At 32.6% G+C, this 27,871-nt stretch overlaps 2 protein-coding genes and 1 non-coding gene across 6 annotated transcripts; 2 read left to right on the forward strand and 1 right to left on the reverse strand.

The window, feature by feature from the left end:
* Positions 1-1,892: 1,892 nt before the first annotated feature.
* On the reverse strand, positions 1,893-8,377 carry LOC107005220 (WRKY transcription factor 1-like). 3 transcript variants are annotated; one of them, XM_027913539.1, is made up of 6 exons: positions 8,300-8,338; positions 8,089-8,224; positions 4,310-5,142; positions 4,058-4,232; positions 3,808-3,966; positions 1,893-2,684 (listed from the first exon to the last, which is right to left on the reverse strand). In XM_027913539.1, exons 3-6 carry the CDS (start codon positions 5,136-5,138, stop codon positions 2,198-2,200), a joined length of 1,650 nt encoding a protein of 549 aa, XP_027769340.1. In that variant the 5' UTR covers positions 5,139-5,142; positions 8,089-8,224; positions 8,300-8,338; the 3' UTR covers positions 1,893-2,197. The 3 variants fall into 3 exon arrangements, with proteins under 3 accessions (XP_027769340.1, XP_015059241.1, XP_027769339.1); XM_015203755.2 differs by having other exon boundaries at positions 8,089-8,377; XM_027913538.1 differs by lacking the exons at positions 8,089-8,224; positions 8,300-8,338 and adding an exon at positions 5,227-5,375.
* A 2,978-nt stretch (positions 8,378-11,355) lies between these two features.
* On the forward strand, positions 11,356-17,658 carry LOC107007377 (heterogeneous nuclear ribonucleoprotein 1-like). 2 transcript variants are annotated; one of them, XM_027913514.1, is made up of 5 exons: positions 11,356-12,023; positions 12,376-12,601; positions 12,906-14,097; positions 17,249-17,290; positions 17,394-17,658. In XM_027913514.1, the coding sequence occupies exons 2-4, from the start codon at positions 12,380-12,382 to the stop codon at positions 17,260-17,262; spliced, it is 1,428 nt and encodes a 475-aa protein (XP_027769315.1). In that variant the 5' UTR covers positions 11,356-12,023; positions 12,376-12,379; the 3' UTR covers positions 17,263-17,290; positions 17,394-17,658. The 2 variants fall into 2 exon arrangements, with proteins under 2 accessions (XP_027769315.1, XP_015061461.1); XM_015205975.2 differs by having other exon boundaries at positions 17,249-17,658.
* A 600-nt stretch (positions 17,659-18,258) lies between these two features.
* Positions 18,259-18,339, forward strand: TRNAL-CAG. Its single transcript has one exon. It is a non-coding gene; the product is annotated as a tRNA-Leu (tRNA).
* Positions 18,340-27,871: the final 9,532 nt, after the last annotated feature.

Consider the following 27,871-nt stretch of genomic DNA (forward strand, 5'->3'; position numbering starts at 1 on the left):
CTATACTAATGTCCTATTACCGTAGAATTTATTTTATAAATAATTTTCTACCTCTTTTTGTCCTACTTGGCACTAGATTGAAAGAAAATGTCAATACACAATGGACCCACAAGATAGTATCACGTAGGTCGAAAAGGGATAAAAAATTATTTATAAATAAGTTCAGGGGTAATAGGACCTTAGTATAGTATAAGTATGTCTCTGATATTTCGGGCATAGATTGAGGGGGGTACTTATGCATTTTCCCTGATAAAATATAAGCATAACGTATTATATTTATTATTTTTTAAATGAGTAAAAGAAATTGTTGTGGATAAGTAAAGTGAATAGATAATCAACATCGAATTGCGTTGCACTGGTGAAATTGCCTTATCATTAACTAGAGGGTTCTTTTGGAGACCTCGATATGAAGAAAATCTTGTTGAGAGCGTCACCCTCGAGAAGATTCTGCGTTGATGTATAATAATGTATATCAATAATTAAAGATATTACAAATTTAAATTCTAACTCAAACAACATATAGGATACAAAATTTTTGAATCTCTTTTAACACACAAATTAATTATTTTTGTCTAGACAAGTATCCCATACGGGAAGGATCACAAAGAAGTGTACTATGAACTTAGACAAGAGTTGCATTATCCCAACAAATTATTTTCTATATAAATAAAATGAGATCATGTCAAAAGATAAAAGACAAGAGCATCAAATCTTTTCATACATCTTATCTAAATTATTTCTCTAATATAATAAAAAAAGAAGTTGTCCACTAGCTAAATAAGTTAATTAAATATTGTTCAAGTACCATATAAGTTTATGGTAAGTTTTATAGAGGGATGATTAGGCCATTTTTATTATATGGTGTGGAGTATTGGTCAATCAAGAACAAATGCATATATTCGGAGGATGCATATTATGAATATGAAAATGTTGAGATAGATGTGTGGGTATACTAGGAATGACAAGAATCGGAATAAGGTTATCCGAGAGAAGATGAGAATGACCCCTGTAGCTGACAAGATAAGAAAAGCAAGATTGAGATGGTTTGGGATGTCCAAAGGAGTTGCATTGACGTCTAAGTGAGGAGGTGCGAGAGGTTGGTTTTGTAGGGGTACGCAGGGGGTAGGGATAGGCCGAAAAAATATTGGAGAGAGGTAATTAGACAGGATATAACGTAATTTCATATTACCGTGGAGACATGATTCTAGATAGGAAGGAGTAGAGGTCGCATATTAAAGTAGAAGGTTAGTAAAGGTGGAGTGTTATCTTACATTGTATAGGCGTAGACTTGTTAGTGCATGTTGTAGGACTAGTCGAACTCTTGTATAGTTTTCGTCATAGTTGTTTATTGTGTTTATCGCACTATTATATTATTGTTATGTTGTTTCTTTCTTATAGATTCTTCATTGTTTTTCTCATTAACAGTTATACGTTCTTCATTGCTTTTTTTCTTCTTTTGCTTGAATTTGATGTATTTGAGCCGATGGACTCTTAGAAACAGTGTATCTACCTCCATGGGATAGTGATAAGGTTTATGTGCACTCTACCACCCCCAAACCCCTTTTGGTAGGATTTCATGGGTATATTGTCGTTGTCAATATTGTCCAATAGTGTAAAGAAAATGATGCACAAATCATTTCGTATTAGCAGAGTTCAGAAAACAATCGCATCCCTTGACGCGTGATATAGACAATCTATCCTAATGCAAGCATTATAAGTAGTGTATTAGCCGAGTTAAGAATACAATCGCATCCCTTGACACGTGATATAGACAATCTACCCTATGCAAGCATTATAAGTGGTTATTTTTACGGCTCGAATTCGTGAAAACAATCACATCCCTTGACACTTGACAAATGGCAACTCAAGTTTTTACTTTTGGAGTTTCCCACTTATAATAATATAGATTTGATTCTTATGTAAAACAGCCTGATCAACTGTCAATAATTGGTTATTTCTGATAAAAACCTAACATTTGTTTCCCATTTGCTAAGAAACATAATTTATACAGTGAATATATGATAACACAGCTTCATTGCCAATAACAAGTTAAGAAGTGTACCTATGAAATGTAACCTTCTTTTCTCCCCTTCAGGAAGAGAATGATTGAACAAATTTGTAAGATTGGAAGACTGGTGTTGTAAGAAACTCTACTTCTGCATAAGTTGATTGTTTTGTTGCATAAGATGGTTGATACTCAATTTGCACCAATATGAACAGCCATGTCAAGACCAACATGTTTGTTTTCACCCGATTCAGATATGGACTCTCCGACATGTTTGTTTCCAACCAATTCAGGTTTGGACTCTTCGACATGTTTGTTTCCATCTGATTCAGTTTTGGACTCTCCAACACGTTTGTTTTCACCTGATTCCGCTTTGGACTCTTTGACATGTTTGTTTTCACCTGCTTCAGTTTTCGACTCTCTGATATGTTTCATTTCACCTGATTCAGTTTTGGACTCCACGACATGTTTCTTTTCACCTGATTCGATTCTGGAGTCTTCACGTATGCCTGCTGTACCGGCATCAGGTGCTACTGAAATTTGGCTTGTAGGCCTAGACGTTGGGAAATCATGGACATGCTGTCCTTCATATGTTGTAATGACTAATTTTGGATCATGGGATGCCCTCTCCACATGCTTCTTCACAGGGCAACCTGCAACCGAGCATCGGTAGTAACTCCTACAGATGGAGAAGTTCGCATTAGAGAAAGAAAAAGCATTTCAGATAGAAACGTTACCAAAATAAGAAACAAGTAATCAAAGCAACACACGAAGTGGAACCTCACGGGGACTACAAAACATAAAAAAATTATTTCACTAGGTATGTTGTTGATAATGGACTGTATTAGGCAGAACACAGAAACGTGCCCTTTAACTTGGCCTCAACTGACATCGATGCCCTCTAACTATGGGTGTGCACAAGTAGGCACTTAAACTTGTATAAAAGTGAGCAAACCATCCTACGTGGCATATTTTGTGTCCTACATGGCGCCTCACATGTATTATGTCACGTAGGACGCATGTGTCTACTTGTTCAATTTATTACAAGAATAAGTGTCTACTGGTGTAAATACAAAGTCGGAGAGCATAGATGTCAGTTGAAGCCAAGTAAAAGGACATATTTATGTATTATGTCATTGTATCAATACACTTCTGTAGTGTTGAAGAGTCCAACATCAGATTAAAAAGGGAATGGCAGTCTCCCTAGATGGCCTAAGATCCATTTCTTTACAAGTAGATAAGCCAATGTAAAATTTCAATAACTATAGCAATTTTTTGCAAAATATGCATTAAGCAACCACTCATGTACTATTATCACGCTTACAGAAAACAAACATAGTTCATATTTGACAGGAACAAAAACTATTCAACTCATGTCTGACAACTGTTGAATTTTCGTTGCACCTTATCAATCCAAACAAAGAAGTAAGGTAAAACATGGTATAGATAATTGACTGCAAAAATCATAATTTTCTGGATTACCATTAGACGAGTACAAATGCGCAGAACTTCATTTTAAATCCATCTTTCCAGATTATAAATAATTGCAAGAAATGGAAGTGACCCATAAAGAAAGATCTTTTTTCCACCAATAGTATAGTTTCTAGATTTTACTATCATTGACAGCATTATACGTATCATCAGACTACTATCTAAAAGCTCTGCAGCAAAATATACTGCGGATTAAAAACAGATAGTGAGGAACGATAACACCTGATATTCAAAAGCGCTGATAAAAGAAAACTTCAGGCATGGGCATACCAGATTTGTACATACATGTTTGAAGTATTAATTATATGTACCTCGGATTTGGATTGCCTTTGACAATTTTTTGCCCATATTTGCGCCAACGCTGACCATCGTTGATTATATCTACTTCGCTCACGGTCTGAACAATGTGTCGTGGTTCACTATGGGACTTAACAGGTGGAGTATCATCCGTAGCTACTGTGTCCTTTTTTCTGTAGCAAAATAATAACAAAATTATTAATTTTAAAAGAGTATCTAGACCTTAAAACACCAAAGACAAACACAGCTTGGGCTTCAACATACTGTTTTTTTGAGTCTGCACCATCACCCTTATCGACTTCATTTTCTAATTTATGTCGCTTCAAAGGCGTAACCTTCACACTATCACAAGCTGATACAATGGCCAACGCTAGCGGGGCTTCTGGTGGCTTACTAGGTTCACATGTTTCTCGGGGCGTAGAAGATTTCTCACCTTCAGCTGATAAATGTCACTTATAAAATTAGTAAAGGAAGTAGGTCAAAGAAACTCATAATTCACTCAGCGATCTCGGGTACCTTCTAATGCAGTGATAATTGGAATGTCTGGCCGTTTCATTTGCAAAGGGAGTACATACTCGGGGGACATCTGGGGAACACTTAGAGTTTCCGGATGCTCATGCTTCCCAATATAGTGGATATCTGTAATATGCCCGTCATGTGATCTCTCCACTTGCTTTTTTGCTAGACAATTAGGGAATGTGCACTTGTAATAACTCCGAGTAAACTCATTTCCTTTCACAAGCTTCTGACCATATTTTCGCCAGTTATATCCATCTTCTGATGGTTTTTCAGGTGCCTTGAGGAGAGTCGTTCCTTGATCAGACGTCAACCCATGGGCACTAGTGTCAGGGTTCCGCCTTGGTTGCAACTTATCCAAAGCTTTCTCACGCTTTATGGTATAACTTACTCGTTGTAGATCAGACTGTGATACAAAAACCTCCATGTTCGAACTTCGCATTTGATCTGAAGAATCTGAAGCCTTACCAGATAACACGGAAACCACTTTGTCTTTTACACTAGATTCTGATCCACATGATTTTGCATCTGAGTCCTTTGGTAAACTAGAAAGTTGACTAGATCCAGATGCATCAGCCTCACTCTTAACAACCTGTTGCTTCCGCACATTTTCTGACTGGTTATCTTGTACTCTAGAAAGAGAAATAGCTTCTTGATTGGATTGTGACACATTAATCTCTTTATCACATTGACTCAGCCTCTTCTGCAGTTCACCAGAAACAACATCAGCTTTTAACTCTAATTTGCTGGTTGCAGGGTCAGGGTCCGGCTTCTGCTCTAAATTCTCAGAGAAAACTTCATCCGTTGCCTCTTCTTTAGGGGTACCCATTATCCTGCGCAAAGACGGTCTTTGAATTATGAGTACCAAATTATACACACTTTTGGCAGGGGAATGAAGTACAAGTTTATGGGCTTACAAAATCATATTCCAGCTATCATGCTGTGCATTAAAGAAGTAATTAGCAGGAATATAGAAGCTGTGATTTAAAAGTTCAACAGTTATTGAACTTGAACCTATTTGAACATGAAGGACCTGAGAACAGAAAAACATAGAAGTTCATGGAAAAAAAAGCATTCTGTTGACAGTACTGACCGACAAGTTGCTCAGACTTAGGTGAGGATACCCAACACAGATGCGGATCCAAGGGTAGGATTTAGCAAAATCCAAAATTTAAGATACGGGGGTACAGATCAAGGTTTGGATACTCGTGCTAGGATCCGGTTAAAAAAATCAAAATTACAAAAGTGGAGCTATAAAGACATTCTAATGTTTGAGAGATATGCGCATTAAAAAAACATATTTTGATACTCAAAAAATCAACATGCAAATAATTAATTTAGAAATTATTATTCTTTTTTATGAAAAAGAAACATCTATAAAGAGCAAACATTGACCAAGAGGAAAAGCTAAAAAAAAGATTGAAGGTATGACATTTCCCATGTCTTAACTCTGTTTTATCTTTTATTTTGAGAAATCAAAATCTCAATTTTCCCCCAAAATTAGTCCTATTCTATGTGGGTTAACCGAATCCCGTATCCGCAACTGTGTTGTGCCGACATGGGTTCGGCAGCAAAAATGAAGAATCTGCCAAACTGGGAAGTAAACTACTGAAAAGGAAAGAAGAAAAGCTACCTTCATTTTGCAATCTACGAACTACACATATTTCATTATCTAACCTTTTCTTCTAGTTAATTTCTCTTTACTGGAGAAAATACCTTACTTAAAGCGCAATGACAATGCATATTCGTATTTCTTTAATCATTACAACCACGAAAACTGTAAACCATGCCCTAAATTTTCCTTTCTATACAAAATTTTCACCTAGAAGGAGTTATACAAATTGGAAAAATAGTTAACATGTCACGCAAAATATATAGTTTCTTTCTCGCTCTTTTTATAAGTTCGAAGCAATTTTTGTATTATATCTTAGCTAGGATTTATGTGTAGAAAGGAACAGCAGTAATAATTTGCAACTGCTTTCTGGTGATAGTACTACTGACATTTGTAGACGTACAATTTATGATACTTGAACATTTCCCATCGCTGTACACAAACCAAAACAATGGTCAATTCTAAGATCAATGAATGTGAAGAGCTGAACTATTCCCACTTGATAAGTGAAGCCACGTGGAAGTGCAAAAGAGAGAAAAGAAAAGAAAATGGAAAAAATAGGGTGGTTAGACCATCTAAGTTGTGGTTGTGCAGTTGGAACTTACTAAATAAGTAGGTATCCTAAAGGTTATAGATAGTTGATACAGAACGCCATTTTCAGAAGTTGTAACCATGAAAAGTTGTGTTATTATATGACATGACAAGTCAGAAATGGGATTGGTGCCATTGACGAGATGACTAAACTCTACACTGTTTCTTTTGGAAATGACGAGAGAAAAGACTTGAAAATCTAGGAATTTTCCTATATGGGGCCATGAACAAGGCGAACCAATCAATTTTCATATGACCACGCGAAGCAACATGAACTCTAAAGCAAATCTTGGGACACTTTATCGGCATTCCAATTTAGCAATGACTACATATGTTTATGAAGAAAAACTGGGTTTTCACAACACCTTCCTGCTAGAGTCTTACCAACAACTCAAAAGGATGCAAAAATCAATCAGAAAGGAGAAAAAACTAGCACCATAAACATAGCAAATTTTAATAACATAGAGTGACATCAAGTAACCATTAAAGCACAAGTCTTTAATCAGCATAAGCTTTAGAACATACCGAAATTCCACAACACTCCAGAAAACATTAGAAATCCAGAAATAGTAGAACAACCAAACGTAAGAATCGAAAATAAAACTGAACTACAGAAAAAAACCATCAACTCAAAACCCCAAATTCACAAAATAATAATCCCTAGAATGTAACGAAATTCTACAACACTCGAGAAACCATTAGAAACCCAAAAACAATAGCACACAGAAAACAAAAGAATTGAAAACAAAACTGGACAAAAACCAATCGAGAATCTTATCAGCTCAATTGGTTGGCTACCTAAACTTTCCCCTTGTTGATGAAGGTTCGATTCCTCACCTTGTAACCCCCTCCTCCGTTTCCCTTTCCCCCACCTCCGAAAAAGAAAAACTAGAAAAAAATCCATCAATTCAAGACCCAAATTCACAAGATGATAATCCCTAGAACGTAACGAAATTCTACAACACTCTAGAAAACATTAGAAACCCCAGATACAGTAACACAAAAGGCAAAGAATTGAAAGCCAAACTGGAGAAAACTCATCAATTCAAAACCCCAAATTCACAATAAAATAAGCTCTACAGCATATATCAATTCTATAGAACTCTAAAAAAGAATTACTAACCCAGAAACAGTAATACAAAAACAAAGCAAAAGTATCGATTTTTCGTAAAACACATAATTCAAAACCCCAAATTCACATATAATTAGCTCTACAACATATCACAATTCTAAAAAACTCAAAAAAAAAAAAATCATAAACCCAGAAACAGCAATACAAAAACAAAGCAAAAGAACATTTTTTCATAAAATCCATCAATTCAAAACCCCAAATTCACAATATAATTAGCTCAACAACACATCTCCATTCTACAAAACTCAAAAAAAAAAAATCATAAACCCAGAAACAGCAGTACAAAAACAAACCAAAAAGAATCAATTTTTCACAAACCCCATCAATTCAAAACCTCAAATTCACAACAAAATAAGCTCTACAACACAACAACATTCTACAACACTCAATAAAACATCAAACAAAAAAAAACTGAAAAATCACAAAATAATTAACAATCCGTACCTTCTTCTTCCTCCTGCTCAATTTTTGCCCCAATTTTCACCTGGGGTTTCTTGATTCCTTCTTATCAACCAACAGAGAAACTCAAAAAGGGTAGCTGTTCATTGACTTGGACCAAGTACTACTACTACCTACACAGCTAACCAAAAACCAAAAAAAAAAAAAATTACTAATACAAAAGTATTAGTACTAATAATCAAGAATCTAAATTTACTTGTTCAACTTTTGGATTAGAGTGAACTCAGCCGTTGGATTTGCTTAACAAACTTTTGTGAAGGGGCCATTGAAATTGGTAAAGATTGCTTTTTTATGATTTATATGAAAGGGAAACTATTATTTCCTAAATGGTTTTTCCTACTAAGGACACGTGTTAGATGGTTATTGGTACAAATTATACACAAAAATATTTTTTTTATAAAATTAGTTTTTGACTTTTTCCTTTATTACTATTTCATTTTTGACTTCTTCTTTATTTTACAGTAATGGTGTTTTAATGTATATTGGTTATAGTCAACTTTAATTAAGTTGGGATTATACATAGTAATTATTATTTTTTACTTGTTTATATGTTTCTTAAGAAATTATGTATTTTGAATATCATATGCTCAATTATTTAGGAATCGTTTGTTAGCTGGTTAGATTTATGTTAGTATTCGTAATATATGGATTAGTTATGAGAGAATTTATGTAGTATTTTCTGCGGAGTTTAGTTATCATGTAGAAATTATGTGTTTTGAATATCATATTCTTAGTTATTTAGGAGTCATTTGTTAGTTGGTTAGATTTGTGTTGATATTCGTAATATATGAATTAGTTATGAGGAAATTTATGTAGTATTTTCTGCAATGGTTAATTATCATGTATTATTAGTTATTCCATCTTTTCTTAAAAGGTAAAATAATACTTAAATTCTCTCATCACTTATAGAGTATATGTTTGTTTATGCGAATTTTCAAATCGCAAATCGTATTAATTTTATGTATGAATAGATTTCCTTCTAACAAGCTATTAAAGGTAACATTACTTATACGCTATTTGATATTTGCATAACTCGCCTTTGATCCAAATCAACGGTCGTGAAATTGAAATATGTTAACGAATTTCACTTAAGATTTTCTATGATAATTAAGTAATTCCAAGAACGCCTTTTAAAACGATGAATCATGTAGTTATTAGAGCAAAGTGAATGAACAAAGATGTTTCATTTTTTTTTCTAGTTGTTTTGACTTTACCACATTTTATAATGCTTAAATAAAATAATGTAATTACCTTAAAACTTTTTGATATCATAATGATATCGTCCTTAATTTACATTTCACTATATCGATCTTAGTAAAAAAAATTGATTTAGATATACATGATATAGTAATTTCATTTAAATCTAGCATCAACACTGTGTTGGTTAAATTATATAAGTGTAGGGAAAATGAAAAGTTATATTCCATTAGCTCCTAGCACATAGTTCGGATTCTCTAAAAGATGTTGTCAAATTCTTAAAAAATGAGATATATTTGGAGGATCTAACGTGCACCAAATAAAATATCCTCTGGCAATGGCCTCATGAAAACTGTTTTGCACCCATTTCTTGTTAATCTGTTATTATTTTTCCTTCGTTCGTACTTTGATTACTCTTTTTTGAGTTGAGAATTTATCAAATAATCTTTCCACACCATAAAAATAAAGTTAAGATCGTAATACATTCTATTCTCTCCAAATCATTTTAAATATTTAAACTAGGTATGTTATAGTTATTATATTTAATCAAAGGGATTAGCTTGAATTGATATTAAATTCAATATTATAATTTGCATAACTTATTTCATATAGAAGGAGTCCTAACGATTGGTAAATGACATTGGAATAATTAGTTATAAAATTATGAATACAATAATATAGTGTTTGATTGATCACCATAAAAAGAAACTATGATATAATATTAATTATTTAATATTTTATCTAAATTCTGTATTTACTATTTTTGTTATTAAAGACCAGTAATGTATATTCATATGTTGATATAATGAATTAACTTTAATCATTTGGTATTGAAATCTAAAATGTAATATTCTAATATTTAAATATTCAAATATGTATTATTTCTTGTATATAATGAAAAGCCACAAGGTTGTTTTCACTATGAGTATTATAATAAGTCAAGGAATTTTATCTTGACTTTATTGATCCCAATGACATGTTTGATTAATATTTAATTAAATTTTTGTGATTAAGAATTATTGCTTATACTTAAACATGTTTTCTAATTTGGCCTTAACTGATACCTACGTCCTTTAATTTTGAGTATGCACAAATAGACATGACTTAAACTTGTTTAAAATTTAACAAACAGATATATTTGTGTTATATGGCGTCCCACATGATAATTTTGTGTCATATGTGACATCCTCCATGAATTATGATGTAAAACTCGTGTGTCTAATAGTTCAATTTTGTACAAATTTAAGTGTCTACATCCAAAATTTGAGGACATAGCTAAAATCAAATTAAGCACCATATTCATGTATTATGTTTTTATTTATTCCATGATTTTCAATGCAAAATTAAAAACAAAGATATTCCATTGGTAAGAAAATCGTTTGCATCATATGTTAACATCAAATCAATGAATGAATAACATATATTTGAATATAAATAATAGTCACTTAATTTTAATCAATTAACGTATATTTTTGTTCTTACCTACAATAAATTAAATTAATTCGACATAAATATTTGATACGAATATATATTTGGCATAATTCATCCATCCATCCATCCATCTATCCCTTCACCTTTCTTGATGGTGAAGTAACTAATTTCAAATTGAGGTTGAAATAATACACACAAATTTTCAATTACAAATTATATGCAAATTGAACTTAGCTCAAAGTTTATTACTCCCTCCGTCCGATATTGTTTGTCATGTTGTGCTTTTTGAAAGTCTATTTGATTAATTTTCAAAGTTAAATTAAATTATATTACTTCGATATTTCAAACAAAAAATTAGATATTCTAAAACTATATGAAATGTACTATAACTTGCAATTTTTTTTGCATATTAATATGATGAAAAAATACATCTTAAAATATTAATCAAAGTTTTTATAGTTTTTGACTCTAAAATAGAAACGATGACAAATAATACTGAACGGAGGGAGTACAATAAAAAAATAACAAGTAATATTTTTTTCCTTTTTTAGATTTGGTCCATTTTTTTTTTTTGGTCCAAAATAAAAAGTTCCTTTTATTATTCACAACCCCTTCATCTATCAAAAACATCACAAACCAAAACCAAGAAAAAACTTCAAAACTCAAAACAAATTTTCCTTGTACATTACATCAAAATTTTCTCACAAAAAGTATATATATAAGGAAAGAAATTAGAGCACAAGCAAAACCAAATCCTTTAGATCAAATCACACCAAAATTTTCTCTCTCATTACCACATATATTCTCCATTCTTCTTGTTCTTAGCAAAAAAAAGAAAAATTAAACTAAAAAAAGGAAAAAAAAATTAATTTAATCATCAAAATCAAAACTTTTTAAAAGGGTTGAATCAATCTGTTGTTGTTATCATAGTGTGTAAAAAATCTTGAAGAAAAAAAATAAAATCTTGAAAAAAGAACAGTGGGAACAGAAAAGTAAAGAGGGCTAATATAGAGGAGGAAGAACATCGCCCTCGGTTCTAGTTACTGTGCCTCCTCTGTAGATCTTATTGATTTGGGTGATTTTGTTAAATGGGTATTGTTGAAAAGATAGATTCTTGATTTGGGTATTTGTTAATTTTATTATTTTTTTTTATGAAAAAAGTTTGATGAAATCATTTTTCATTGTTGGGGTTGTTTTGATCCGTTTAGTTTGATTGAATCTGATAATTATTGGATCAGTTACAGATTGTTGTGTGTCTCTGAAGCTCTTCATTGTACTTCACAGTAAAAAAGGTATGTTCTTTACTGTTTTGGCTGTTGTTTCCTTAATCTGTATATCTTTTTTTTTTGTTAAGTAATGGATGTGGAATTTAATATTGTATTTTGGATTTAGTTTGAGGTGTTTCATTTTCTGTAATATGGGTTTTTTCTTATGATGTTGTAGTAAGAATGCTTTGTCATTTCTTTTGTTTTGAGCTGAGGTCCTTCTGAGGTAGGGGTAAGGTGCGCGTGTGGTAATGTTGTTGTTGTTGGGTTGTTCCTATGAGCAAATGTTATTTGGTTTATTTTTTGGCTTGACATTGCATAATGTTGAATGGAAAGTTTGGAAATGAGTATTTTATGACCATTGATTTTGGTATTGTAGGAAAATGCAAGTTGATCTTGGTAAGTTATTCGTTGGTGGGATTTCATGGGACACAGACGATGAGCGTCTGAAGGAGTATTTTAGTACTTTTGGGGAGGTTGTAGAAGCTGTAATTATGAAGGATAGGACTACTGGCCGTGCTCGTGGTTTCGGTTTTGTGGTCTTTGCTGATCCTGCTGCTGCTGAGAGGGTAGTAAAGGAGAAACACAACATTGATGGCAGGATGGTAAGATCTTTAAGTTTGCTACATTCTTTCCAATTTGGTTTTATTTTGTTATATCACCGCTTAGCATGACAGTGTTACGAAGATATAACCAAAATGATGTAATATTTAACCAAATGCTCTGGGCCTTCATGGTATTGTTGATGTTCTCAAGCAATGCTGCTTGTTAATCTTACTTGAATAGCATTTTGTCATCAAACTTTTCTGGTCTTCTACTTTGATCTGAGCTTTGAGTGCCAGAAGTGCACAACTTAAGATCTCTAGTTACTTCATTTACCCGAGATTTCTTACAATCCTCATTTTACAGGTAGAAGCAAAGAGGGCAGTTCCACGGGATGACCAGAGCACGACAAGTAGAAGCAGTCCTAGTATTCATGGTTCTCCTAGTCCTGGTCCAGGACGTACAAGAAAGATTTTCGTTGGTGGTTTAGCATCCACTGTCACTGAGACTGCCTTTAAGCAGTATTTTGAGCAATTTGGAACAATCACAGATGCAGTAGTTATGTATGATCATAACACTCAAAGGCCTAGGGGATTTGGATTCATCACTTATGATTCAGAGGATGCAGTGGATAAAGTCTTGCTCAAGTCTTACCATGAGCTGAATGATAAAATGGTTGAGGTCAAGCGTGCTGTCCCCAAAGAGTTATCCCCAGGTCCTAGCCAAAGTCCACTTGGTCGGTACAGCTATGGATTAAATAGGATGAATAACTTCCTTGATGGGTATGCACAGGGATACTCTCCAAATACAGTTGGAGGATATGGAGTCGGTATGGATGGTAGATTTAGCCCAATCACTGGGGGTAGGAGTGTCTTTACTCCATTTGGTTCTGGTTATGGTATGGGTCTTAACTTTGAACCAGGTCTGAGCCCAGGATATGGTGGTAGTGCAAATGTTAACAGTAGTTTAAGCTATGGACGGGGACTGAATCCATATTATAGCTCAAGCAGACTTGGTGGTGGCATTGGGTTTGACGGAGGAAGTGGGGGAGGAAACACTTCTTTCTTAAATTCAGCAAATCGCAGTTTATGGGGTGATGGAGGACTGCACCATGGGACGACCTCGACAAGCTCTAGCAACTTTTTAGTATCTGGAACTGGTGGAAACATTGGAGGAGGAAGCTTTAGCAACAGTGGAGTTTGGGGTTCATCAATTTCCTCTCAAGGCGGGGGAAATGTTTCTAGCAAAAATGGAAATCTCGGATATGTGAATGGTGACAGCATATATGGGATGGCAGGAGGCTATGGCAGAAACGTCACTAAACGTGGAGCCGCTATGCCATCAGGATCCAGGGGTAGTTATGATGGGGGGCCTTTAGCTGATTTATATGGTAGTGGTTTGGGATATGATGATCACACTTGGCGTCCCTCAAATTCTGAGCAGGATGCAACCGGTTCTCTTGGTTATGGACTAGGCAATGGACCTTCTGACATGTCACCTCAAAGTACTTCAGGTTATGTTGGTAGTTATGGAGTTGGCAATAGACAACCAAACAGAGGTAAGCTTCACATGGTTAAGCTGTTGTCTTGTTGTCATTATTATTATCTTGGACAAGTATAACTCTCATATGATCATATTATATAAGCTTCTAGCTATCTGCATCAACGTTAAGTTCTTCGCGTAGAGTAAGATTGTGCTTAAACTTCGTCTTTAGGCTCTTTACTTTCCCTAGAGAAAAGAGAGTGTATGTTACTGTCAAGTTATCCCGTCATCTTTTTGGCAATTTCCATTTATTTGGCTAAATTTTACTCATTGTTGGATGTACCGTTGTTGTCTTAGAATTCTAGTTATTCCCCTCTTTCTCAATCCATGTCTGCCAGCTAAAGTTTACTAATTTTAGGACTTGGTATTTATAAAATTGGGTTCTCAACACAGTGAACTTTAACACTGTTTATTTGATAATTTGGTTGTTTTCGTTCTTTTCTGTAACTTAAGCTACATGAGTATAATTTCCACGTGCATCAAAAGATGGAGACTTTCTTGGATCAGAAAATAATAGTGCATACCCTATTATTGAAGTCTAGTTGTATGTAGTCTTGATGGTCTGGAAGTGATGTTTATGTTTTAAACTATTTATTTTGAAAGTTTACTTTATCCAGTAAACTGTTCCTACAAAAAGAGAGCCAAATAATTAATGTGCATTACTATCTATATAAATGATATAGCATTGTGGGATCGAAGACCTAAAAGATAGTTTATTTTGTTAAGCATGGTAAAATAGAGTCAAGAAACTTGAAATCAAATTTGTGCTATTTACAAGAAATATGATATATTGACCAGATATTAAACAATTTTTTTTCATGGGAAAAATACAGGATTTTTTTTTTGAACTTGTTTTGGTTTGATCATAATATCTGATATTTCATGTAAGTATGTGTTATTATAAAACTTCCCCATGATTTTGTATATGTTCTCTAACTCAAATGGATCGGAAGTCCTTTTATATCTGTTGCGCCAACTCTCGTAGGAGTAGAGACTATAATTGATGAGCTAAAACAGCCCTCACATAACCGTATAGATAGAATTGATTCATGCGTTCCATAACATCTCTTCTCACTGTCTCAATTGAAAAAATGCAATAACTAAAATTTAACCATAAGCTTGTTGGCGTCTGCTACATAAATTCTCACTATCTAGTTTGCTCCATTTAGACTTGTCTAATGGTAGCTACCAGTAAGAGTGGTCTTCATCTCAACTAGTTCGTATCACCTATATGGATCGTATTCTATTTTTCGCTAAAGTCTGCATGAACTCCAAGAGACTTTAGGTCTTTTTAAGACTTCCTTCTTTGTCATTTTAGGTGTACTTTGTCCCTTTTAAACACTTTCAACCATATGTTTGACAACTTACTCTTACAAACCAGTGCTTGTGGAGCTCTACGTAGAACATGACTAAACCATTTTAAACAACCTTCTCTTATCTTAATTTTGTATGATTGCAAATCTATCCTATCTCTCGCATCTCTGTGACGCCCATATTGTGGATATGTTGGATGTAGAGGCCGAACATTCACTCATCATAGACCATTGCTAACTTTACAACCATTCTAATAGGACTTGCCTTTACTTTGATATGGTATCATTCTGTTTGCGTAATACTCTGGTAGTACTTCTCCCTTTACTTTCTTTTTTCAGTTTTTTTTATATCTTCATCTATCATGCGATTCTCATGGAGCATTGAGCCTAGATATCCGACTTGTCCACATTTAAGCATTTAAAACTAGGTCACTTCAATTCAACTCTTTGTATGCTGGATAACTCATATATTTCGCTGTGACATCGTTTGGAACTTCTCCCTTCTTGTTACATGTCCTTATATACCCTCTCAAGCTCCTCCTCCTTGATGCTAACTTCTGGAAAATAAAATAAGAGAGAGCATTGCAACTGCTTTTTCGTTCATTGGCAAATCTTTCTGTGAAAAGATCTCTGGCAGTTACAACAAGGGAACTGTCATTTTCATTGGTCCTCGGACAATTCTTTCAACTGGACCTCTGTTTTCTTTTTACACTTCCTGTGAAGTCCTAGAAATTCTTGCTGATGCACTTGAAGCACACAATAAGGACAGTATCATTTGGATTCCTAGTGCACCAGCAGCACTATTTATTTTCATAATGTTAATTTACTCAGCCTCTCTTTTAGAGCCTAGTGAAGGCCAACGTCAACTAACTTCCCCACCTGCTATGTATAATCTTATCGAGCAACACTTCTGCTTCGGTTTCTTTCAGACAAATGATAGATGATCTTTACCTTTTGTTGCCACTTTTACAACTGTTCTTTGAGACAGGTCCATTAGGCCCTCATATTTCATGTCAAGGTGTTCTATTGTATATTGGATGGTTGTCATTTGGGTTTGACATCTCTTTCTCTGATTCCATCAGCTCTTTCCCCCTCTACTTTCATAATTTACTGAGGATATTAGATTGCTAAGTTCCGACTTGTTCCTCCCAAAGGGCAATTTCTCCATTTCTAAAAGCCTCATAGAAGTGTAAATAATTAGTCTGAGGCACAAAGAATCCTTTGGACCGTGACATGGTTAGGTTTTTCCGCAATTGCCAAATGCCTGCAGATTAGCGCATCCGTGCCCTTTTGTGCTTCCATTTCTGACCAAAAGGTGGTCTACTTTTTTTCTCACTGGCTTCCCGACCTTGAAAATGGTCAGGTAGCCTTCATGGTTTGTTGTCTCTTCCTCTACTGATCGCAAGCACTGAGACAGATACATGTGATGAGAGAATAAAAGGATCCTTGTGATAGAAATGACACAGCTTTTATTTATCAGATAATATACGGAGGCAAAGTCATGTCTTAGTATTCTTTCTTAAAATGAAATTGTTGTATGCTATGGGAAGTTGACAAAGCTTTTCGAAGGACAATTTCATTGCTCATGACTGTCATCACTGAAATGCCTGAAAAACATATCATCTTGAGTTTCTTTACTTAGTTTTCATGTAGTCCTTGTTTATATATCTTGAGGCATGAGCTTCGACCAAATAGTTTTGTCCTTGTACTCTTAGCTTCTTTTATTACACATGATATTTTCCTTAAATTTCCTTCCCATCCTCTCTTCTCATAGATGTATGCACATTTGCAGTTCTTCGAGTCGCGATGTCAGATAATGCTATGTTTTAATCTAATGTTCTTCTGTCGATGCAGGAATGGACGGCTAGGAGAATGCCTCGAATCAAGGCTGTTATAGTACGCGAGATCTTTTTCCGCCTAAGTTGAATCATGAATTTTGAATATTTCCACAAATTACATAAAACTTGAGAAGTTATAAGAGTTGGACTTCCTTTTGTAGGGCACTTGGAATGCCTGCTTTTTGAAGGTCTAGAGATAGAACTTTGCAAGACACTTTGTTTTAAAATGATAATTTTTTTTTTTGGAGTTATGTTTTAGAAATTTCCTCTTTTTTCCCCCTTTCAAGTAAGGTGTAAAATCAAATTGCAGCTGCAGCAATACATACAAAGGAAATAGACAGTTTATTTTTGCACAAAATTTTTATATTCCATGTTTTTGCTGTAAACGCGTTGAATGTTATGTAATGCTTTCTCTATTATTTGCTACGTCTTCTTTACTTCTGTATTGTTCTTTTTCTTTCTGCTCTGATATATGCGATACTTGAGCTTAGAGTCTTTTGGAAATGACCTTTCTACCTCCACGAGGTAGGAGTAAGATTTTCGTACATTTTACTTTTCATATGATTGTACGAGTATTTTATATATTGAGAGCATATGCTATATGTTTCTTTATCGGTATTATTTCATCTTTTGTTCTTCTTTCGCCTCCTCTCGAGGTATGGATCTATTAGTAACAATTTTTTGCTCTCTCAAGGACAGTGGTAAGTCTATATACACCTTATCATGTTTATATCTCACCAGTGGAACTATTTTGATATGTTATTGTGATTTATGTCGAAAAAATTTACGTTCTTTAAGTATGAGTACTTTTATCGACTTATGGGTTCATAATTGGTCCTATTGAGTAAAACATATTATTAGGTAATTATAGTGCAAATAACTGTTTATAATAAATATTGATTGATAAATTGGAAAATAAGATAGGTAACATGCCATCATAGGTTAAAAATGTTTTATCCTTTTGGTGGATTATACTTAACATTTACCATTAGTTTTAGATTAACTATAAATAAATAAAAATCAAATGTCAAGATGGCCGAGTTGGTCTAAGGCGCCAGTTTCAGGTACTGGTCCGAAAGGGCATGGGTTCGAATCCCATTCTTGACAAACATATTTTTTTCTACGAGTCGCGAGAGACATGTCCAAAACATTGCAAGCTATCTCACTTTTTTTTTTTATCTCAACGTACCTTTTACTCGCATCTTCTGATAAATATAGTCATTTTTAATCTTATTTGATCGTGTATGAACGTACATCTATCTTAACATTCGCATATTTGCAACACTCATCTTATGAATACGAGTTCAAATCATGAGAATAACAAGTATCAATTTGTATATAAATAGTAAATGTAACCAAATAACAAATCTCATTCCTCACATAACACAATCAACAAAAAATGTAACAAAAAAAATACATTATACATCAAAACCAAAAAAAAAAAAACCAAAAAAAAAAAAACAGATGCAAACATAAGTTAAAACAATAACTTACAAAAACATCAACAATTGCCAAGAACAATTGATCCAATAGTTTGGCCATTTACTGAAGTTGAACCCTAGAAATTCAAACAGGGGAAACTACGAGTCAATTTCACGTATGATCATTGAACTTTACTTAAAATAACATTAGTGGCAAAACTACTATTATCACGTTAACAAAAGCGGATCCAAGTTTTAAGTTTATAGGCTGAAAAACCCCTCTTTTTTTGTTTATTGAGTTTTGAATAAACTATTTATACATATTACATATAATAATGTTAATTATAAAATATAGGATTTGAGCCAAAATTATCGGTAACTTTTATTGTGGTTCCACCCTTGGGATAAAATAACGAAACTACTTAGATTCGATTTTGATCGATCAAAACCCCTCCTTAGCACTTTTCTTTTAAAAAAAGAAGTTCAATAACTAGTTATACATAGGTTTAGAAGGATCTAGATCAATTATAACCTAAGTTGCTCAGAATATTCAAAGATGTTATTGCATATGTGTCTTATTCATTAAAATATATTATTTTTGGAAAATCTGACACTACCTGATGACATTTCGAAAGAGTTCGAGTAACATAACTTTAAACCCCCAGTAACCGCACACCCCAACCTCACCCCATCCCATACACAATTTTTTTTTTTAAATTTATTTATTAAAAAACACAAAAGACATGTAAGTATGATAATGGAAGAACTAACCTAAGACAGAGCAGCAAAGGTTTAGGGACAAAATTGTAATGGATATTGAAGATGCAAAGAGAGAGTGTATATATATAAAGAGCCATATGGAGAAAGGATAAATGTAGGATTAGGTTCAAATTTATTATTTTTGTTTACAACTCGTTCTTCGATAAAATTAGTGTCATCTGACCAAAAAGGTAGTGGGTTCGAGTTGTGAGAACAACCTCTTGAAAGTCTGCATTCAATATATTGTTGTATGGTTTAGCTCTTCCTCGAACCTCGCACATAGTGGAGTTTAGTACATTAAGCTATTTTCTTTTCTTTTTTTACCTAATTGTCTTATACTTGCATTGAGATTTTCGACTAATTAGACTTCTGCGTCACATAAGATTTAAGGAGAAAATACTTCCTATTAAAGATTTTTTTCATCTCAATGCATGAACATGAAATCTCTGACTAAGCCAAAGAGATTTTATCCATTCTACCACGACCTTTAATAATAGGTTCAAATTTTTGTTTGAGACTAACTCTTTACCAAATATAATTTCATTTCGAATCTCAAAAATGAAATATCTAATTAGACACGGATATATATATTTGGTTACCATCACACTATTACTTTTGGTGGTGGATTAGTTATAATTTGACCACCACAAAAAAAAAGAGCATATAATGATGTTGTTTTTATTTATTATATTTAAAAAAAAAAAGAAAAAGAAAAAGAGAAGTTATGATTCTTAGCTGGAAACAATTACTAAAACAATAAAATTGGAAAAAAATAATTTTATTTTTTAATTTTCTAAAATGATAAATATTTTTGAGACAAATAATTTTAGTAAGGATATATTTAATTTGTGTAATTAAATTGTATAATATGAACTACATATATAATTGTGTAAATTTTATATGACATAGTTTTTTGAATAGATATATGTCATTTTTTTTTATATAAATTGTATTTATAATGTATTAATTATTATAAAGTACAAATTGAATTAAAATTATATATGAATTTGTATAAAATTGTCTTAAAATTGTTGGGTATTGGGCCTGGGAATTAGATTGAGAAAGATTGTTGGGCCTAATTAATATGTTTGGGTTGTTGGGCCTATTTAATATGTTTGGGTTGTTGGGCCGTCAAATCTTGTAGGCCCATACTATTCTTCAGTGTTAATACACAATTTGTCTTGAATTCTCTTCAATTATTCTTTTGTTAATCCAACTTTGTGTTCACTTTTATTTATCTTAATTAAAATACTCAAAACTTATAAAAAATATAATATATAAATTGATATTGATAAAATATTTTAAACAATATATCTAGTGATGACATAACAAAAATTATCACCCCTTTGAAAAAATCACAAAAAATGCTTATAAAGCAAGTGTTTCTAATTTGATAAAGTTTAATGTACTTATGATCACAAGAAATGACGTTATTATTGAGTATAATTAAAATATGATACTTCGTCCAGCATAATTGCAAATGGAATGATGTTTTACTGTAATATCAATAGTGATTATAAATTGTTTATTGAGATGTTGTCATCGTTAAATTTCATAATTAAAGATAAGGGAGATGTTAGAACGATTAATACATATCTTCTTGTGACTAATTCTAAAATCAACTATATGAATGTGTGTTAAATATTCATCTGGATCAAGCTATACGGTTGGAGTTATATGCCATGACGTACTCATATGAATATACTCTTAATAATTTGACTCTGGCTTACCAATAACACGATCATATTAAAATAACTAAAATTTATTAATATTTCTTTATAATATTAAATTAGTTAGTAATCAACATTCCATTGTAAATACTATGAATATATACATATTCGCACTTAGTTTTCTATTATTTTCGTGTTATAAATATAAAAATAAATGTTAGTCTAAAGCTAAAAGATCATGTATTACATTCTTAAATTTACCTATTCCATCTTCCTCTTTGCTTTTTCATTTTTATTATGTTTCCTTGATGAAATGTGAGATTTTAAAGCTAAAAGATCATGTTTTAATTTCAAATCTTAAAATTGAACAATAATTTTGTAAAATATAATTCAGATATCCAACGAAAGAAAAGTGTCTCACATTTAGAGTATATAGGAAAGGATAACAAGTAACACAAATAATAAAAAAAAAGAAATAATTGATGGATGTATTCGATACGAAAAAAAATATTTTAAGGAAAAATAATATAAATTTTTTATCTGTTTTCTTGTGTTAGGTACATAAATCATGTGTAATCATAGTTGTGCAACTTGTGAACTCTCTTTTTTTTTTCAGTTTTCATATTTAGAAGGATCAATAATGTTTCAACTTGTGAACTCTCGACCATAAATCAAAATATTTTTTTTTTTTAGATGTTGGGCATTTGACTTTGACTTTTTCTTGTCAAAAGGTGCCACCTAACATATCTTGAAAAAGAAAAAATTATTTAAAGAAATTAAAAAGTCAAAAGAATAATCATGTTATTATTTTTTTTCCCATATAATACTTCACTTCTCCTCCAAATTTCCATCGAGAAACTTTTTTATTTCCACTTTATAGTATCACCGACGCCATTTAATATGATAAAAATAAATAAATTCCCCACCACCATTTTCTCAACTATTGTTCTAGACTATTCACATTTATCTCCTATAGTTTGACCATATATTATATATAATAATCGTGGTGTCTGATTTAATATTAAAAAAATATTGAAATAATATACAAGTACTTTCTTGATCTATGCTCGAAATCTCAGAGACACACTTATACTATATTAATGTCCTATTATCCCCCTGAACTTATTTTTATTAATAATATTCTACCTCTTTTCGGCCTATGTGGCACTATTTTGTGGGTCCAACGCTGATTGACTTTATTTTTTTTAAGATAGTGTCACGTAGGCCGAAAAGGGGTAAAAAATTACTTATAAAATAAATTCAGGGGTAATAGAATAAGTGTTTCTCTGGAATTTCGGACATAGATTAAGAGAGTACTTGTGCATTTTCTAAAAAATATTCAATAATTATAAATTTGATCAAATTTAAAATACCTTTTATAAAATATATGAAAATATATAAAAAGGTTGTTGGACTTAAAAGTAACATTATATTTTGACGCTATAATTATATTTCAAAATATAACAAGTTCATAATTCATAAGATTTTAAATTTTAAATACGATATTAGTATAGTATATGATATGATATGCACCAAGACCAACTTCCTTTAAGTCAAAAGAAATGATGATTTATAAGATTATTAATTTAAATGATGATTTATAAGATTATTAATTTAAATTATATTTTGAGTAATGCACATTAAATTCTCTACTAATTATTCCAAATAATAATAATAATAAGAAGGACCTAGAAGAGAATAAGGAGGAAAAACGCATTAAATTCAACGTAGACTAATTCTTCGAGAGTTTAGTCAAAAAAATGTTAATAATAACAATAATAATAATAATAATAATAATAAATCCCAAATTAAAGCTCTTTTAAGTAGTCCATTTACGTTCTTACCAAAATGTAAAATTTGGTCAGGCTTATTTTTTATTTTTTTCGAAACATTACTTGTCTCAACATAAAATTGTTACAATTTTTTCATATTTTGCTCGTAAAGATGCAAAAATAATTATAATTTGTATTTATGTTCAAACACAACTTTAATTCTTAAATATTATTTTCAACTTTTTTCTATATTTCACGGTTTATCTTCAAACGTCTAATAAATAAAATAAAATTTTTAAAAAAGGAGAGAAATGCTAGGTAATGCACATATTGGTCTGAACTCAAATGTATAGTCAAAAAATGCTTTAATTCTAATTGAATTCCAAATATTATTCAAAGCCATGAGCAAAATGTTGAGTATGTGGGTTTAAAATTCTAAAGAAGATATTTTATCGGATACTCAATCATATTATTTATGAATATTAAATAATTTTTTAAATATAAATATATATTTTGATTAAAGTTATTAGATTTTGTCAATCTCGTCCGCCTCTCTTAGTACTATAAGAAATATATGATTTTTTTAATCACAAATCAACAAAAAAAAATTCGAAAAAATATTAGTTTTTAGTAGTGAAAACATTTTCATATTCTCACTCAAATAGGATAATAGTCTAATGCACATAATATTTCTTATTAGCAGAGTCCGAAGATTGAAGGGCATAACTCAAGAAATATAATGTGGATATTCTATTCTAATACATATTTACACGATTCAAATTTATAACTTACAAATTACACGAATCGAGAATTCCTATTCACATTTTATTTTTTCTAAGAAAATAATAAAACCATAAAGTCAAATAAGATAATGATTATTAAAAAAAAAACTCCATTTTGTGTGTGAATTTAATTTATTGATCATAATATTTTCCAACAAAAGTGGCATGTGGACCAAACTAATATGTCCATTTATAAAATCCATCAAATGCTTCCACTTTCTATCTTTTCTATCACTTTCTACACTTATAACACATTCATAAAATTCATCAAATATAAATAAAAATCTTACCATATCTTATTTTTCAAAATATTCTAAAAAAAAATTAAAATTCTCAAGAAGTGATGAAAATTTTTCATTTCATCTTCTTTCTTCTTCTTCTTATTACAACATTTTCAACAATTCAAGCTCTCCGGCAGCTGCCGGAGCAAGTTTCCGGCACGCCGGCGGCAAGAAAATCACAAGTTTTTCACCCTATAGTTATTGCTCCGGCAGCTCAAGATTTTGAGTCATCCAAGAGAAGAATTCCCACTGGATCAAACCCTTTGCACAACAAGAAAAGATAGATATATATTATCGTTCGGATCAGTTTACGTACACCTTATATTGTTTTAACATACGAGTATCTGCTACCTTCTGCTAACACAGGTTTTAAATAATTATTGTTACACGGATATCAAGACAAGTTTCAAATAACGTAATTCTGTTCATCAAAGTTTTTGCAGATAACAAGAAGAAATTACCTAACTCTTTTTTTATTATTATTGTAACAAAGTCCTATGGTTTTATATATTTTCTTGTTAAAAGGGTTTTATATTTGAGTTTCATTGGTTAACTTTGTACAAAATTATACAACCTTATTTGTAGAAAAATTAAGTTTGATTATGTTATATTTCATTTCTTGCAAGAATTATTAGGATTTTATATCATATCTTGCTTTGTTAATGGACGTTTGGAAAAATTAAAAAAGAAAAGAAGTTTAAATACGTCATCAAATTTTGAGAAAAAGTCCATCAATAACATTCGTTAATAGTTTGATTCATTTATCTCATTTTCGTTTGAGAAAAGATTCACTCGTGCCGTTATTTATCAGAGACATATTTTATTAATTAACTTTACTAGTCACGCTTTGAAGCTCTAAATTTGACTATTCTACTATTTTATGACGTAGTTATTTAATACTGATCAGAATTGCAGTATTTTTTTTTTGTCAAAATAGGATTACTCGAATGGTGAACATCCTTCGCCTAACTTTGAAATTGTAATCAATTTGAGTTAGAAGCAAAAACATTTGTTTTTGATTCTGAGGCCAAGTAATGTAAAACAAAGGTAATAACAATTATTGTTATACAACCACCAAGCATTACTATTAATAGTAATAATAATAAGACTTTTCATAAAAAAAAAAAAAAAGAGCAGTAATAATAAATAGCTAGCTCATTATTTCTATTTCTTCTCACTTGAATGCTAATTTTATTTTTTTCATAATCATTTATGCACCAAGGTAGTACTGATCAAGTTGTTGGCCCATCCCTTCTGGCCTGTCTGCTCATTACCAACAGTTCGGAGCGGACACGGTAGAAATAATATTTACTGATCATTTTTCTTTTTTAAAAAAGTAATTAATGTCATACAGTTTTAGATTTCACGTATGAGTAAAACTTTGAAAATTTATGATAACGACTATGTTTTTTCGTTATATGAGATGAAATGTGGGTTACTTGTTCTTTTGATGATAACGATTAAGGGCCAAGACGCTTTCACGTCCGGGATCATCTGAATCCTGTACTTTTGATGTCGAATATAAACTTTATGTGTAAAATTTTACTTACATTGCAACAAAAGTAGATGGGAACTCACAACTTTTGGATTCGATACTGAGAATTTTATGGATTTAGTCCATGAACTTTAAATCCTAGATCCGTCTCTAATTTGGGGGTTCAAGCAAACACATTTTGCTGCATATATATTAGTAGAATGGCATCTGCCATGCTTGACATACAAACAAATTGCAAACAACAAACTTTGGCCTGCCTCTATGTGCCAAATTCTTAGGATTCATCTAATGAATATTACATCATATTTCTTAGTAAGAAAATATAAGCATAATGACATCCTTGATTTCATCAAAACCTTAACTATAAGGACAAAAACAATCTCATAGTCTAATGCCTCTAGCATAAGGTGTTGGTCACACTTTTTTAATCCGATGTTAAACAAACTCTTTGGTGGCAAGAAACGGACCTCGGCGGCCGAGGGGAGAACTAATCCATCCCCTGGCCGCCATGGTCGGCCCAAGTACGCCTCGTTCTGCATGCCAGAACGATCAGATAACCCTCCTCTAGGTCGTGTCGGTCCGCCTAAGTCAATATCGTTCTCCATGCCAGAACAGTCGGATAACCCTCCTCTAGGCCGCCACGGTCCGGCTAAGTTGACCTCGTTCTCCATGCCAGAACGGTCGGACAATCCTCCTCTCGGTAGCCATTATCCGCCTGAGTCGTCCCCGTTCTCCGTTCCAGGACGGTTGAATAATCCTTCTCTCGATCGCCACAGTCCACGTGAGCCGGCCTTCGTGCCAGGACGGTCAGATAATTCTACGCTCGGCCATCACGGTCCGCCTAAGTCGGCCTCGTTCTCCGTTCCAGGACGGTTGAATAATCCTCCTCTCAATCGCCACGGTCCACGTGAGCCGGCCTTTGTGCCAGGACAGTCGGATAATTATACGCTCGGCCGTCACGGTCCGCCTAAGTCGGCCTCGTTCTCCGTTCCTGGACGGTTGAATAATCCTCCTCTCGATAGCCACGGTCCACGTGAGCCGGCCTTCGTGCCAGGACGGTTGGATAATTCTACGCTCCGCTGTCACGGTCACCCTAAGTCGGCCTCGTTCTCCGTGCCAGGACGGTCGGAGATCCGATCGTCGTCGTCCTCAGCCTTAAAGATCATCCATGTAGGTGGGGTTGCTGAATACTACTACATGGCAACCCCTGCATCCAGAATTCTTAACAATTACCCATCTTTCATACTAGCCAAGCCTGAGGTATTCAGAAAACCATGGGATTCAGTAGTCCACAAAGATGAAATCCTCATCCCTGGCCAAAAATACTATGTTATACCAAAATGTACCTTAAAGAAACTAAGGAGAAGAATCAAGAAAAACAATCATTCATTCATTTCACAATCCTCAAAAGATTCAACCAAGTCACAACACATTATAAGTATTATCAAGACTAAGACATCTAGTGATAAAAATAATGCGCGAAATCGTCGTGTGAGGTTCTTTGGGATTGATTGTAACCAAGATTCATCATGTTCAGTTTCATTAGAGATGATCAACAAGGAAAATGAAGAGGAACATTGTGGGAAAATCAAGGCTAATAGGAATGTATCAACATGGAAACCAACACTTGCTATGATAAATGAGAAGTGACAAGTACACTATACATACTAATGAATAAAAAGACTTGGTTTTAACTTGTAGTCTTTGTTTGACTTATAGGTCACAGGTTCGAGCAGGTGAAACAACTATTAACATTCGCATTAAGTAGTCTGTCTACGTCACACCCCTTGAGATGTGACCCTTCCTCTGACTCTACGTGAACGTCTTTGTGCACCATATTAACCAAACTCGAAGATTATTATTATCAACTCTGTTTATTATTGATGTAGTTCATATGTGAAATAATCTTGATTTTGAATTTTAGTGCATAATGCATATTATAAACTCATATTAAGTGGCAATTTCAGATGTTGTAATTGGGAATGATAAGGAGAGAAAATGAGTCAACATTATCCTTTACTATTTGAATAGAAGAAAATAACTTAGGTATAAATATAAAACTCTCTTGTAAAATAACATTTAGTGGGGTGAATTCCAGAATTTGATAATCAAATATATTTTTCGGAGTTCAACTTAATTTAAGAAAAAAAGTAATTTTAGATATATAAATACATTTTAAAATACAAACATGTAAGGAAAGAAGCCAGCGAGAGAGTTACTTTATTCAAATATATGTCAATCACATGTGGATACAATGTATATGAAAACAAATTACACATCATTTGACCCTGTATTATATTCAATATAAATATATCTAAGCAAATAAAATATGGTATGAAAAATATTTTGTTGAATTATTGTATTCTAATGTAATTATAACCTAAGCTAGCTAGATTTGTATTATTTCCTCTTTATTTCAATTTTCATAATTATTTATCCACCCCACCCCCCACCCCCAC

The sequence above is a fragment of the Solanum pennellii genome, chromosome 12 (genome assembly GCF_001406875.1).
Source record: "Solanum pennellii chromosome 12, SPENNV200".
Lineage (NCBI taxonomy): Eukaryota > Viridiplantae > Streptophyta > Magnoliopsida > Solanales > Solanaceae > Solanum > Solanum pennellii.